We start from the raw sequence: 12,306 nt of genomic DNA, 5'->3' as shown, positions 1-12,306 counted from the left end.
AATACAGCTGTTTTCTCCTCGGCTTTGGCTCACCTTTTTACTCTCTCAACAGTGTCTTTCGAGGGGCATAAGTTCTTCAGTTTGACGAAGTCCAGTTTGCCAAGCTTTTCTTTTATGGATTGTGCTTTTGATGTCACATCTGAGAAATCTCCGTCTAATGCAAGGTCCCAAAGATTTTCTCCTATGTTTGGTTCTAGAGTTTGTGTGGTTTCAGCAGTTACATTTAGGTCTATGGTCCATCTTGAGTTAGTTTTTGATTATGTGTAAGGAAGTCAGTAGAAAACGTCTGAAGTTAAAAATCTGGAATTATAAGTGCGTTACATGGAGGTAAACACCAGAAGAAAAAATTAAATGATGCTTATCCTCAGGGAAATGAGCAAGTTAAAACCACAATGAGATGCCACTTCCCACAGATAGGGTAACTGTATTTAACAAGGCAGACCATTAATGTTGTCAAGGACGTGGAGAAATCAAAATCCTCACACGCTGCTGGTGGGAATTTAGAATGGTGGTGCCGCTTTGAAAAACAGTCTGGCTGTTCCTCAAATGATTGAATGACTAATGATTAAATGCTTAATGTCAAGTTTAGATGAGTGACTTATTGCTTAACTATTAAATGTTCTTCCTGTGAGGTGCCCTACGACCCAGCAGTTCCACTCTTAAATATGTGCCTAGGGCTTCCCTGGTGGCGCAGTGGTTGAGAGTCCACCTGCCGATGCAGGGGACACGGGTTCGTGCCCCGGTACGGGAGGATCCCACATGCCGCGGAGCGGCTGGGCCCCTGCGCCATGGCCACTGAGCCTGCGCGTCCGGAGCCTGTGCTCCGCAACGGGAGAGGCCACAGCAGTGAGGGGCCCATGTACCCCAAAAAAGAGAAAAAGATGCCTAAAGGAATGGAAAAGGGATGTTCAAACAGACACTTGTACATAAATGTTCACAGCTGCGCTGTTCACGAGAGTCAAAAAGTGGCAACAACCCATCAAATAAGGAAGAGATAAGTAAAAATAAAAATAGATAAATAAAGGTGGTCCATCCATTCAATGGATAGCAAAAAGAAGTGAAGCACCGAGACCTGCTGCAACATAGGTGAGCCCCGAAAACATCGCAGTAAGTGAAAGAAGACAGTCCCAGGAGACCACGGGTTGTGCAGAGTCCAGAAGAGGCAGTCTGTCGAGACACAAGTCAGATTAGTGGCTGCCAGGGCTGGGGGTGGTGCAGGAAATGAGGGGGTGACTGCTAAAGGGTGTGAGGTTTCTTTTTTTCTAATGAGCACAAATAGGCTGGTTTCAGACAGTACCTGTTTGTATCAGAGAGTAACGAGGAGGAGCGGAGATGTGTGATCGGTGAAGTCTCTGCATCGTAACGCCCCAATCCCATTGTTTCCTTCTGTCTTCGGGATTTCTTTTTGGGGAGATAAAAATGTTCTAAAATTGGTTGTGGCGATGGTTGCACAGCTCTGAATACACTGACTCACCCAGTTGTACATTTTAAGTGGGTGACCTTTATGATAAGTGAGTTTTATCTCAATAAAACTGTTACAAACTGTGCTTGCCTGTTTCTGTCTTCATTCGATGATCTGCTTGGCTGGTTAGCCAAGACATGTTTTCCTTCGCTGGAAATTCCGCCAGGGAATTCTTTTGATACCCATCGACATGGCCTTGTCGGAAGGTGTTTCTGCAAGCTGGGGATGCAGTGTTTGGGCTGCACCAGCCCAGCCATGACTTCCATATCTGGGCCCCAAACCCCTCCTCCCGTTGCTGCTCAGAGGTGCCCCCGGCTGGCATCCCCAGGAACAATTCGTGCGACGCTGCGGCCGAGGCAGAACAGATTGATGAGACGGAGTAAAACGGGCAGGGTGGGGCTGGAAGGAGAAAAACGAACCACAGGAGGGAGGTGGTGAGCTGAGTGAGGGGAGGCCGACTGCCGGGCCTGGGGGCGGCGGGATTTGCCTCTGCAGGCGGGTTATGGGCCAGGCCAGATAGGCCTGGGGCACGAGGTGACCGGACCTGGTCCCTGCCCCCAAGGAGCTCCAGGTCTGGAGGGCATGGGAGGCCCATACCAGGGTGACTCCAGCATCGTGGGCCTTCCTGGGGTCCCAGGGGACCGACGGGAGTGGCCACGGGGACATCCTCTCCCTGCAGGAGAGTCTGCGGGGGGGCGGGGGTGGGTGGGTGGGTGGAGTGAGAGGGAGGATAGGGGTGGGGTGGAGAAGGAGGCAGCGTGCACAGGAAAATGCCTAGTCCCAGGCCTCCCCCTGGACTTCCTGACACAGAGCGTCTGGGATGGGGCCTAGGCCTCTGAGTTATACACCCTCCCGGTGGTCTCTGTAAAGCTACAGGCTTAAGTGCGAGAATTGCATTTTTAAAGGATGTGGGGAAAGCCCCAAAACAAAACCCAGCAAAGACTATGCGGTAGAGACCATCTGGCCCACGAAGCCTGAAATATTTACTATCTGGCCCTTTACAGAGAAAGTTTGCCGACTTCTGCTCTAAACTCTGAGGTTTGGGAAACCCCCAGCCCACGAGTGCTTCCTCAGGTTCTAGCCCCATCTGCCCGATTGTCTGAGAAAGGCCGGTCTTCCAGGTGTAAGGGGGGATTAGCTCATGCTGGAGAGATGTAAAGATGTCCTCGCCCCACGGGGACCTGTCCTTGACACAGAAGGGAGGATGGTAAGGGAACCGAAAAGGAAACGTCGGGAGCGTCTGTGTCGGGGTGCACTTGACATTGCTGGCTGGCCTTGGGAGGGCCCCCCCTGGTGGGGCTCGGGTGAGCGGCCCCCAAGGCCTCCTGCACCCCATTTCTCTCCCTCCCGGCCGCCAGTCGCGGTCGGCGGAGTCCTTCCACCCAGCTTGTTACTCTTCTTCGACACACAGCTGGCTCTCTAAGTCAAACAGGGCGACCTTTCGTGTGTTTTAAGCCTGACGGCGTGGCGTAGTACAGAATCGATGATTCACTGCTTGTCTTTGCTCGGTGCTGTGTCTCTGAGGTTCGTCCACACAGACGTGTGTTCTGGTTTGGTCTGCTTCACTTCCGCGGGGGGTTCCGAGCACAGCTGTACCTGGACTCTCGTCCTTTCTCCTGTCCAGGGCACTGGTTTGTTTCCTTACCCCCATCGCAGGAACAGTGCTGTGAGTGTCGGTGAGAGCTGGTGGCGGGGGAGGGGGGCGCCAGCTCGGCCTCCAGGAGGGTGGGTGGGGCCTGAGCCCGTGACGCCACGCTGTTCTCCGTAGGGGCTTCTCGGGCCTCTCCAGCGCATCCACCGCGGGGCCAGCACAGCGCCCCCAGGACTGCCTCCACTCCTGCCCACGAGGGCGTGAAGTGGTCCCTCTTCCAGGTGGACTTGCTCTTCCCTGATCCTAGAGGTCGAGCACCTTTTCATAGTTTATTGGCCAGTCCAGGCGCCCTTTCTGTGAAATGTGTTCTTCTCTTTGCCCATTTTCCCAGCTTTTTTGCTTACCCGTTCGTAGGCATAGGCCTTCTTTCTGTTCCCTGTACTTGTAGACAACCCTAAGGGAGTTTGCCCCAGGTTCTAGCTTCTCCTGAGCCCAGCCATCCAGGTGGTGTCCGAGCAGCTCTGCACCTGCAGGTGGCTCCCTGGCCCCCAGGGAGGGAATGTGTCCTGGTTGTCAGGGCTCCCAGCTGCAGCCTTGTTGCAGGAACACTGTCTGGTCCAGCCACCAGGGGGAGGAGCTGCTTCACTGACCGTGTGTCTCAGCTCCTTGAGGCTCTGGGAGATGCCAGCCGGGGAAGGCTTGGGGGTGGGAGTGGGTAGGCACCCCAGGAGGGGATGACCGGACCCCAGGATGGTGACCGGGCCCGCTCGGCCTGGCCAGTGCGGCTGCCTGCCCTCACACTGCCTACCACACCCTTCCCCATGCGGGGCCTCAGCACAGGCTGCTCCTGGGTCTGGAATGCTCGTCGTGTTCATCTGTCCAGCACGCCCAAGCCCGCCAGTCGCCTGCCCTGCGGACTGGCCCCAGGACCACTCCCCCCCAACCCCCCCGCGCCAGGCTGCCCCAGCAGTTAGTGTCACTTTGCTCAGAGAAGTGAGTCACTTATGTGATGGCTTATGTGTAGTGGTCACCTTACTTCTTTGAATCTGTGGCCCTTGTTAGAGCAGAATGGAGGTCATCCCACAGGTCATCCCGCAGGTGAGGGGAGCCTTTCCCTCTCACTGTCCCCCACAGGGATGTCATGGGGCCTCCGACAGGGCCTGCATTTACACCTGCTGTTGTGTCCCAGTGGCCCCGGCCCTTGGTATCCACGTGAAATCCCACACAGGCTGTGAACAGATGTGCTTTATGGGCAATTCTACGTGTTAGATGGCGTGTAGGCAGAGCAATGGTTTTCCCCAAACGTGTGCATGCTGACCCGCGGAACCTTTGATGGCAAAGGGGAATTAATTGCCAATCAGATGCCCTTAAGATGGGAAGGTGGTCCTGGATATCTGTGTGGGCCCAGCGCAATCTCAGGTCCTCACCGGTGGGCGGGGATCAGAAGGGGGGTGTCAGAGGAGGAGATGTGAAGATGGATTGTCAGCTTTGAAGGTGGAGGAACAGCCACAAGCCAAGAAACACCGGTGGCTCTAGAGGCTGAAAAAGCCAGGGACGTGGGTTCTTCCCAAAGCCTCCAAGGGGAGCGCATCCTGCCAACGTCCTGACCTTGGCTCCCTGAGACCCTCCATGGACTTCTGAACCACGCAGGTGTGAGACAGCGCGACACCTGGCGGTGATGGGCTGTGCCGCGTGCTTGCCTGGAGAGCTGGGTTTGGACTCCAGCCCCTCACAGGAGGTCACGTCACTGTCCCTGAGATCTCTTCTCTCCTCCAGGATGTGACCGCATGGGGAGCAGGGCCAGGCTCTGGAAAAGCGCTCAGAACGTGCTGACCACCTTCCCTCTGAGCAATCCCTCCGTGGCGTGGTGGCCTCTTGCTTTATTCTCGACAACCTGACAGTGTCCGGTGTGTGTTCAGCGGAGGTGGAGAAGGGGAGAGAGTGGTTTCTTCAGAGCTGGGGGCCGCCCCCGCCCCTCCCTGGTCCAGGCTCTCAGAGGCTGCAGGTCCTGCACTGGCGCACTTCCCTTTTGGAATGTCGCTCTACAGACCCACAGCACTGGGAAGGCTGAGAAACAAGCCTGCAGTGGGGTTGCCTCCGATCTGAAACTGGTGGCCTTGGTGTGAAAAGCCTCATGTTTGGCCAGGAACTGGAGCTCTTTCCAACCCGTGTATTTGTCCTGGGCTCCACGGCCGGTGGAGACCATCCACCGCTGAGCCTCTGACGCTGCAGGATGGGCACAGCCTGCCAGGGGTGTCCTCTCGGTGCCCCCTGCCCGCTCGCTCCCGATGGCCCCCTGCCCAGCTCAGACCCACCTGCGGGAGACTGGTCTGTTCCCCGACGACGTGGCTGCTACCTGTCCTGTCTCTAAGTGGCCTGAGGCCACGTACAGCACGGCTAGGTAGGCTCCTGCATCCACCCCTAACGCTCCTGAGCTTCTGTAGAGAACCTAAGTGCAATGCAGACCCCACCCCCTAAACAGCCCCCAGCCTGGACTTTGGTGTCAGAGCCTAAAGCAAAGAATGGAGTCCCCTTCAAAGAACAGCTGGAAGAAGGGGACTTCCTGGTGCTCCAGTGGTTAAGACTCCGAGCTTCCAATGCAAGGGGCGTGGGTTCAATCTCTGGTCGGGGAACTAACATGCCACAGGGTGCAGCCAAGAAAATTAAAAAAAAAAGAACAGCTGGAGGAAACAGCGGAAACTTCCACCGCATGGTGGTTTGTTAAAGAAACTATGCTGCATCAATGATGGAATCCTATGTGGCTGTTAAAAAGGGAGAGCGTATGGAGTAGTCTTTATAAGCACACTATTGAATGAAAGAAGAATGGAATAGAACCATGTTATATATGTTCACATATACGTAAAATGTTATATATGTAAAAATAGAGGAAGATGCATGTATATTCCTTTATAATTTACATAGTCCCTTAGCTCAGTATTTTTCCTCAAGAAAGTTTGATGGAATACACCAGAAGTTGGCAGACTTTTTCTGAAAGGGCCAGAGGTCTCTACTGCACTTCCAGGGCCCTGCTGTTGCCGTGTGAAACCAGTCACAGACAATACGTACACAGTAAGCATAACTGTGTTCCAATAAAATTTATTTACAAAAACAGGTGGTGGGTGGGATATGCAGTAATCAACAACGTCAAAGGTCAGAGAGAAAAGAAATATCCTAGAGATAGCTAAGAAATGGCTCGGGATCATGAACCACGGGCACTCACCAGGCGTGCACACCTCTCCTCACTGCAAGAACCAAAGCACCTCATCACCAGACGTCCCAGGGACCAGGGCTGAGCCCTCCCCTTTGGCGGAGGTGACATGTGTCATCCCAGGAAAAAGAGACTTTGGCAGAGGAAGGCTGGAGTATCGTTCGGAAATCTCGGGCTGCAAGTAACTCCAGGCAGCCTGAACAATAAGGAACATGTATCCTAACAGTGAGCGTCTGGCAGGAAGTCCTGTGGCTGGTTTGTTCTGTGGCTCTGCTGTGTCGCCCAGGACCAGGGCCTTCCCATCCCCCATCCCACCTGGCTCTCTGGACCAGCTGCAGCCCGCTCCTCACAGCAGCGCAGTCTCTGCAGTTCCAGGGGCCCCGCAGCCTAGAAAAGTCTCAGCAGAAGAGCCCACGTCTTCTTCTCCACGTCTGTCAAAGAGCAAGAAGGCCTTCTCCCCGAAGCCCCTCCGTAGAGCTCCCTTATGTCTCCTTCCCTGAATGGTCCACGTGTTGTGCTAAGCTGATCGCCGGAGACGGGAACGGGATTGCGATGGCCAGTGAGGTGGGAACAAGAAGAGCCGGGGCCCCCCGGTGGGGTGTGCTGGTGTTGGCGGAGGAGTGGGGCGCCTTGACTGTGCACCCCCCAGCTATTCTCTCTTGGTGCTCCAGCAGGGCCTGGGGTGGACAGCGTAGGCCATCCAGTTGGGGCTCTCTCTAAGGACCCCTGGTGGAGGGGGCACCACCCTTTGAAAGATTTTCTGGTCTTTCGGTTTGGCTGACCCACCGTGCTCTTGTGCTCAAACTTCCGGCATCTCTGACCCTGACTCGCGGCAGGCTGATGCCCTCCATCCGGCTGCACTGGCCCTGCACGGCTCCCACTGCTATGGGGCTGGTTCAGCTGAGACATGGGCTACCACGAGGCCTCCTGCCCATCTGCTGTGTCTGCTGTCACCCTGCTCGAATACACTGGACTGTGGGGGACGGTCTTAAAGGACTTCCTCGCCGGGAGACGTGTGGCTGACGCACCAAGGCCGGGCTCCTGGGGTGGCCTTGGGGGTCTTCTGTGTGGCCCCATCTTCTTGTCTTGGCTTCCTCGGCTTCCTCCGGTGCTTCAGCCACCCTGGGAACCGCACCCCCTCCCGCCCTTGCCCACCTCACACGTCCTGGCCTCTGGGCCTCGCTCCCGATGTCCTTGAGGCTGGTCATCCCCGACTCTGGTTCCTGCCCAGGAGGTGCTGAGCGTCCCCTCCTCAGATGAAAATTACATTGAATTGCAGGACGAAAACCAAAATGAAAGCGATCTTCCATCAGTGACATTTTATTTAATATTCATTTTTAGAGCATTTGCTCATTATAAAGTCAATCAGTGAGAACAGTGACGCCTCCTTGACGAGCACAGACTGAGCCGGCGTGACTGGCAGCTGCAGCTTCTGTCAGCATCCGGACCGCTTCCCCCATGCCCCCTGCTCAGCGCCTAACCATCCTGTCTCACAAGGAACAGAACTAGCAAACAGTCCCAGTTTTATGAGTCCTCCCATGCCACATTGGGACAGCCTTCAATTAAGGTGAGAACAGGGAAATGTTTGAGGCAGAATCTCTCACGCTATCCAACAGCAGGAGGGCAGAGTTACAAATATGGGTCAGAGGAGCAGCATCCAGGGCCGAAAAGAAACCCTGGGTTATCCGTACCCCACCTGGACCTGGAGGGGCCGGGGCTTCAGAGCGATCTCAGACCCCATGCACATCTCTCCCCACCTGGACCTGGAGGGGCCGGGGCTTCAGAGCGATCTCAGACCCCATGCACATCTCTCCTTGGAACCCCAAGATGCCACGCCAAGCCCGGGTGTTCTGGGCGCTGTGCTTCGGGGGATACTGATTACAACGATAATGATAATGAAAGTATCAGCAGCTAAAGAACGCTTCCTGTTTTGCGTCTCACAGGCACTGTGCTCAGCGCTTCCGCACTCAATTCTCCAACAACCCTAGGGAGCACTTTGCTTCCCATTCTGCACGGGAGGAAAATAAGGCTTTAGAAAGGCTGGGCTGCCCAGGATCATGCAGCGTGCTAAGAAGCAGAGCTGAGACGAGAGCCTAGATCCCGAACTCAGTGCATCTAGAAAAGTCACGGCCCTCCCACGAGCCCCCCCCCAACCCCATCCAGGGAAACTAGCAGCTTCCACTGTGGTCACGTGGCTGGAGCAGGGGCATCCCCATGCTGGCCACCCAAAGACCCACGCATGTGCCAGGCACTGCCATGGGCACTTGGGGTACACCTGCAAAGACACAGGTGTGGCCCTGCCTTCTGAGAGTCTAGCCTACTCGCGACAGCCCGCCCTGGGTCTGACTGGTCCTGTTTTGTGGTGGCAGAAGCAGGTTTCCAACTGGCTCCAGCTTCCATGGATCTGTCCCTCCTGCCTGGGTTAGCAGCTGGAACCTGGGGACACGGGGAGCGGTCATGACAGTCACACAGTTCTGCACTGAAGAAAGTGTCTCAGTCTAGGATGGTCTTGCCCTGGGAAAGCCCTAGGGAATTTACCGACTGTTCCTGCTTAAACAAGAGCCTTGTGCATGTGAAACTCCTGGGAAATTGATGAAGAATAGCTACCAAAATGCATTCTTTGAATCCACTGGGCTTCCAGAAGCATAGACAGTAAGTAAAATAGATGGATTTCTGTGTGTTATTTAAATGTCATCCCTAAATTACATTTTGGGAGTGGCTGTGTTCTGATTATGCTCAACTGTGGGTGAAGCAGGCGGTTCCATCCTTACCCTCCAAGCTTGGGGAAGACACTGCAAAGCCTGGGTACCGGAGGGCGGACTCTGCACACACCCCCTGCAGCGCCCAGCGCATGCCGCTCTGCACCGGGTCACGACGCATGCAGTGCACACGTCCCACACATGCTGTGGGCTCTCCATCCCTAGTGCCTCCTTGGCAGACACCTTGGGGGTCCCACAGAGACACAGACCTCAGTGCCCCCCACCCTCCTCCACTGACTCTGAAGGCGGGGGGATGAGGTCGCGGGGATTCTTCCTCGCCACCAGGCAGACATCATAGCTGTCGTGCATGAGGGCGTTGACGGCTACGACATTCCACTGGTTCTCCCAGGGGTCCAGCTCCAATATCTCTTTGGAGATAATTTCGTGGCGATCTGAAAAACAGCAAAGGAGGAGGACAGAATATCAAATATCACGCAGTATTAAATTCAGGGGTCATCATTGCTATTAAACAACTTCCTCTAAAAGGTATTATGCAGCAGAAATTAATTAACAAACAGCCGAATACTGTACTGTGGAAGACACAGTGTTCCTGATGTTTAAGAAACCAAGAAAGGCCACGTGACCACTCACATTCAGGAGTTATTCAGACACTCTGACAGGGCATACTGTTGTCTCAAGTGGAAGGGGTATGCCAGGGTTGTGTTAACGATTTATTAAAGATGCCAGCAAGGGGGGGACACTGTCCTTAATTCTGCACCTGTAGGAGGAGGTCTCACGACCTCGTGTGAGTCACTGGCCTCCCTGAGCTTACGTTTCCTGAACTGCAGATAGGATGCTGGGACACAGCCAGGGTCCTCGCAGGAGACAGATGGCACAGTCTAACTGGGCAATTTAAGAGGGTTTGGAAAGGTGTGGGTAGCGTTTAGGAAGACCCACGAGGGATGGCACAGCCCCCAGGACTAAGAGCAGCTGGGCCATTGCCACCTGGAAGGCCGCGGGGGAGGGGTGGGAACAGGAACTTGGAGAGGGCAGCTGCCTGGAGCTTAGCCATCCCCAGGGACCCTCCCGGCAGCCCCGCAGAGGGGTGCGGAGAACAAATGCCCTTATTCTGCCCTTCTTTCTCCCAACAGTTCTGGCTAAACCCAACCAGAGGCCAGAGGGGAAAGGAGCCTGTGAATGCAGCCCACACAGGTCGGCTTTGCAGGACACAGAGTAAGATAGAGAAGGGGTGAGTGGGTTGGGAGGGCAGATGGGAGATTTCCAGCCCAGACGACTGTTTCACAACTTTATGATGATAAGAGGGGATAATGTATGGAAAAGTGCCCTGTCCTGGCATATAACAGTCAATACTTGAAAATGGTCTATGTGTGCTTGTAAAGAATGTGGGTTTTATAGTTGTTCATATATGTCCATTAGGTCATGTCATTCAAATCTTCTTCATATTTACTGCTTTTTGTGGGCTTGTTCTGTCTGTTACTCAGAGAGCTGTGTGAAGCTATCCCACTAGGATTATCGGTTTGTCTATTTCTCCTTTTAGTTCTGTCAGTTTTTAGTGTGCACATTTTGAGTCTGTTATTAAGTGAATACAAATTTTATCATTTATAAATTTATCATTTAATTGGCCCTCTTTCTCTAGAATAAGTTCCATTAGAATTCTTTTGACTAATATCATAACTAGCAAAAGGTACAATTCTAAAGAACATTCTGATAATCTTTGTCTTTTAACTGGAACATTTAGTCTATTTACATTTAATGCAATAACTGATATATTTTGGTTTAAATCTAACATCCCATTTGTGAACCGTGCTTGTCTCACTCGTTCTTTTCTCCTTTAATGCTGTCTTTTAGACTGAGTGTTTTTTTTTTTTTTTTCTGCAGTACGCGGGCCTCTCACTGTTGTGGCCTCTCCCGTTGCGGAGCACAGGCTCCGGACGCGCAGGCTCAGCGGCCATGGCTCATGGGCCCAGCCGCTCTGCAGCATGTGGGATCTTCCTGGACTGGGGCACGAACCCGTGTCCCCTGCATCGGCAGGCGGACTCTCAACCACTGTGCCACCAGGGAAGCCCCTGAGTGTTTTTTATCATTCCATTTCTTCTCCTCCACTGATTCAGAAATTATAAACCCCATTTGTATTCGTTTTTTTTTTTTGGCCAAGCTGTGTGGCTTGCAGGATCTTAGTTCCCCAACCAGGGATCAAACCTGGGCCCCGGCAGTGAAGGCACTGTGTCCTAACCACTGGATCTCCTGGGAATTCACCCCCATTTCTATTCTTTTGGTGGGGGTTACCCTAGATTAAAACTTGCACACCCAACTTACCAAGATCTGATTAAGCAATACCTTGACCATCCTCTTGGAAGGCCTTAGAATAGTTTAATTATATTTACTTCCCTCCCAATTTATTAGCCTTTGTTGATGTGCATTTTCATTCTATCTGTAGACTCTGAAAGATATTATTATTATTGTTCTGTACGGTAAATGCTCACAGAATGACCCACGTATTTACACTTGCATTGCTCTTCATTCTTTCCTGCATCTTAGACTTTTCATCAGGGTCAGTTTTCCTTATGCCGAAGTACATACTGTAGGGGATGTCTTCTTACGGCAAACTCCTTCAGCTTTTGTTTGTCTAAAAATGCCCTTTTTCACCTGCATTTCCTGAATGAACCTTCACTCCAAAAACACCAAAAAATAGTCATAGCTGACACTCACTGTGTGCTTACAGTGGGCTGCGTGTGCTGTGCTCACTGTGAGCCGGGTGCGCTGAGATGTTATATCACATCACCCTGTGGGGCAAGCACCAGTTTACCCCTGTTTTCAGACTAGGGGTTAAGACTCAGAGGACCTGCCTACAGGCACACGGCTAGAAGTGGCAGAGCCGGAATTCCCACCCAGATCTGCGATCCTCAAAGCCTGTGCTCGAGACCACTGAGCCCTTTCGAATGAAGAAAGACGTGGTGGGACTGTGTTTCCTGCAGCTTGTTGATGAGGCAGGAGGAGACAGGCTCTGTGGGACCCAAAGCTTATATGACTTGGGAGGCCCTCTTTAAGGAACATGTTACAAAATTAGGTATGGAAGTGAGTATTTACTTTTTCCAGCTCTATTGGGGCACAATTGACAAATAAAAATTGTATACATTTAAGGTACACGATGTGATGATTGAGATGTGCACACGCTGTGAAACCATCACCACAATCAAGCTAATTCACACACCCATCACCCCGCATGGTTACGTGTGTGTGTGTGTGTGTGTGTGTGTGTGTGTGTGTTGAGAACACTTAGCAAATTTCAGGTATACAATACAGTATTTTTTTTTTGTTTTTTTTT

The 12,306-nt window shown here is 52.9% G+C and overlaps 1 protein-coding gene across 1 annotated transcript in view; it reads right to left on the bottom strand.

Annotated features, from left to right (window-relative positions):
* Positions 1–9,230: 9,230 nt before the first annotated feature.
* KBTBD12 (kelch repeat and BTB domain containing 12) overlaps positions 9,231–12,306 on the bottom strand; it is a gene marked incomplete at both ends in the record, with an annotated part of 44,792 nt that continues 41,716 nt past the window's right edge. The window contains one exon of the mRNA XM_082847761.1: positions 9,231–9,412. Within this exon, the coding sequence (XP_082703887.1) occupies positions 9,231–9,412 (182 nt within the window). The remainder of the gene's footprint in view (positions 9,413–12,306) is intronic.

The sequence above is a fragment of the Leucopleurus acutus genome (genome assembly GCF_964270905.1).
Source record: "Leucopleurus acutus genome assembly, chromosome: 10".
Lineage (NCBI taxonomy): Eukaryota > Metazoa > Chordata > Mammalia > Artiodactyla > Delphinidae > Leucopleurus > Leucopleurus acutus.
The sequence above is the reverse complement of the archived record's forward strand: the minus strand, read 5'-3'. Positions and strand labels throughout refer to the sequence as shown.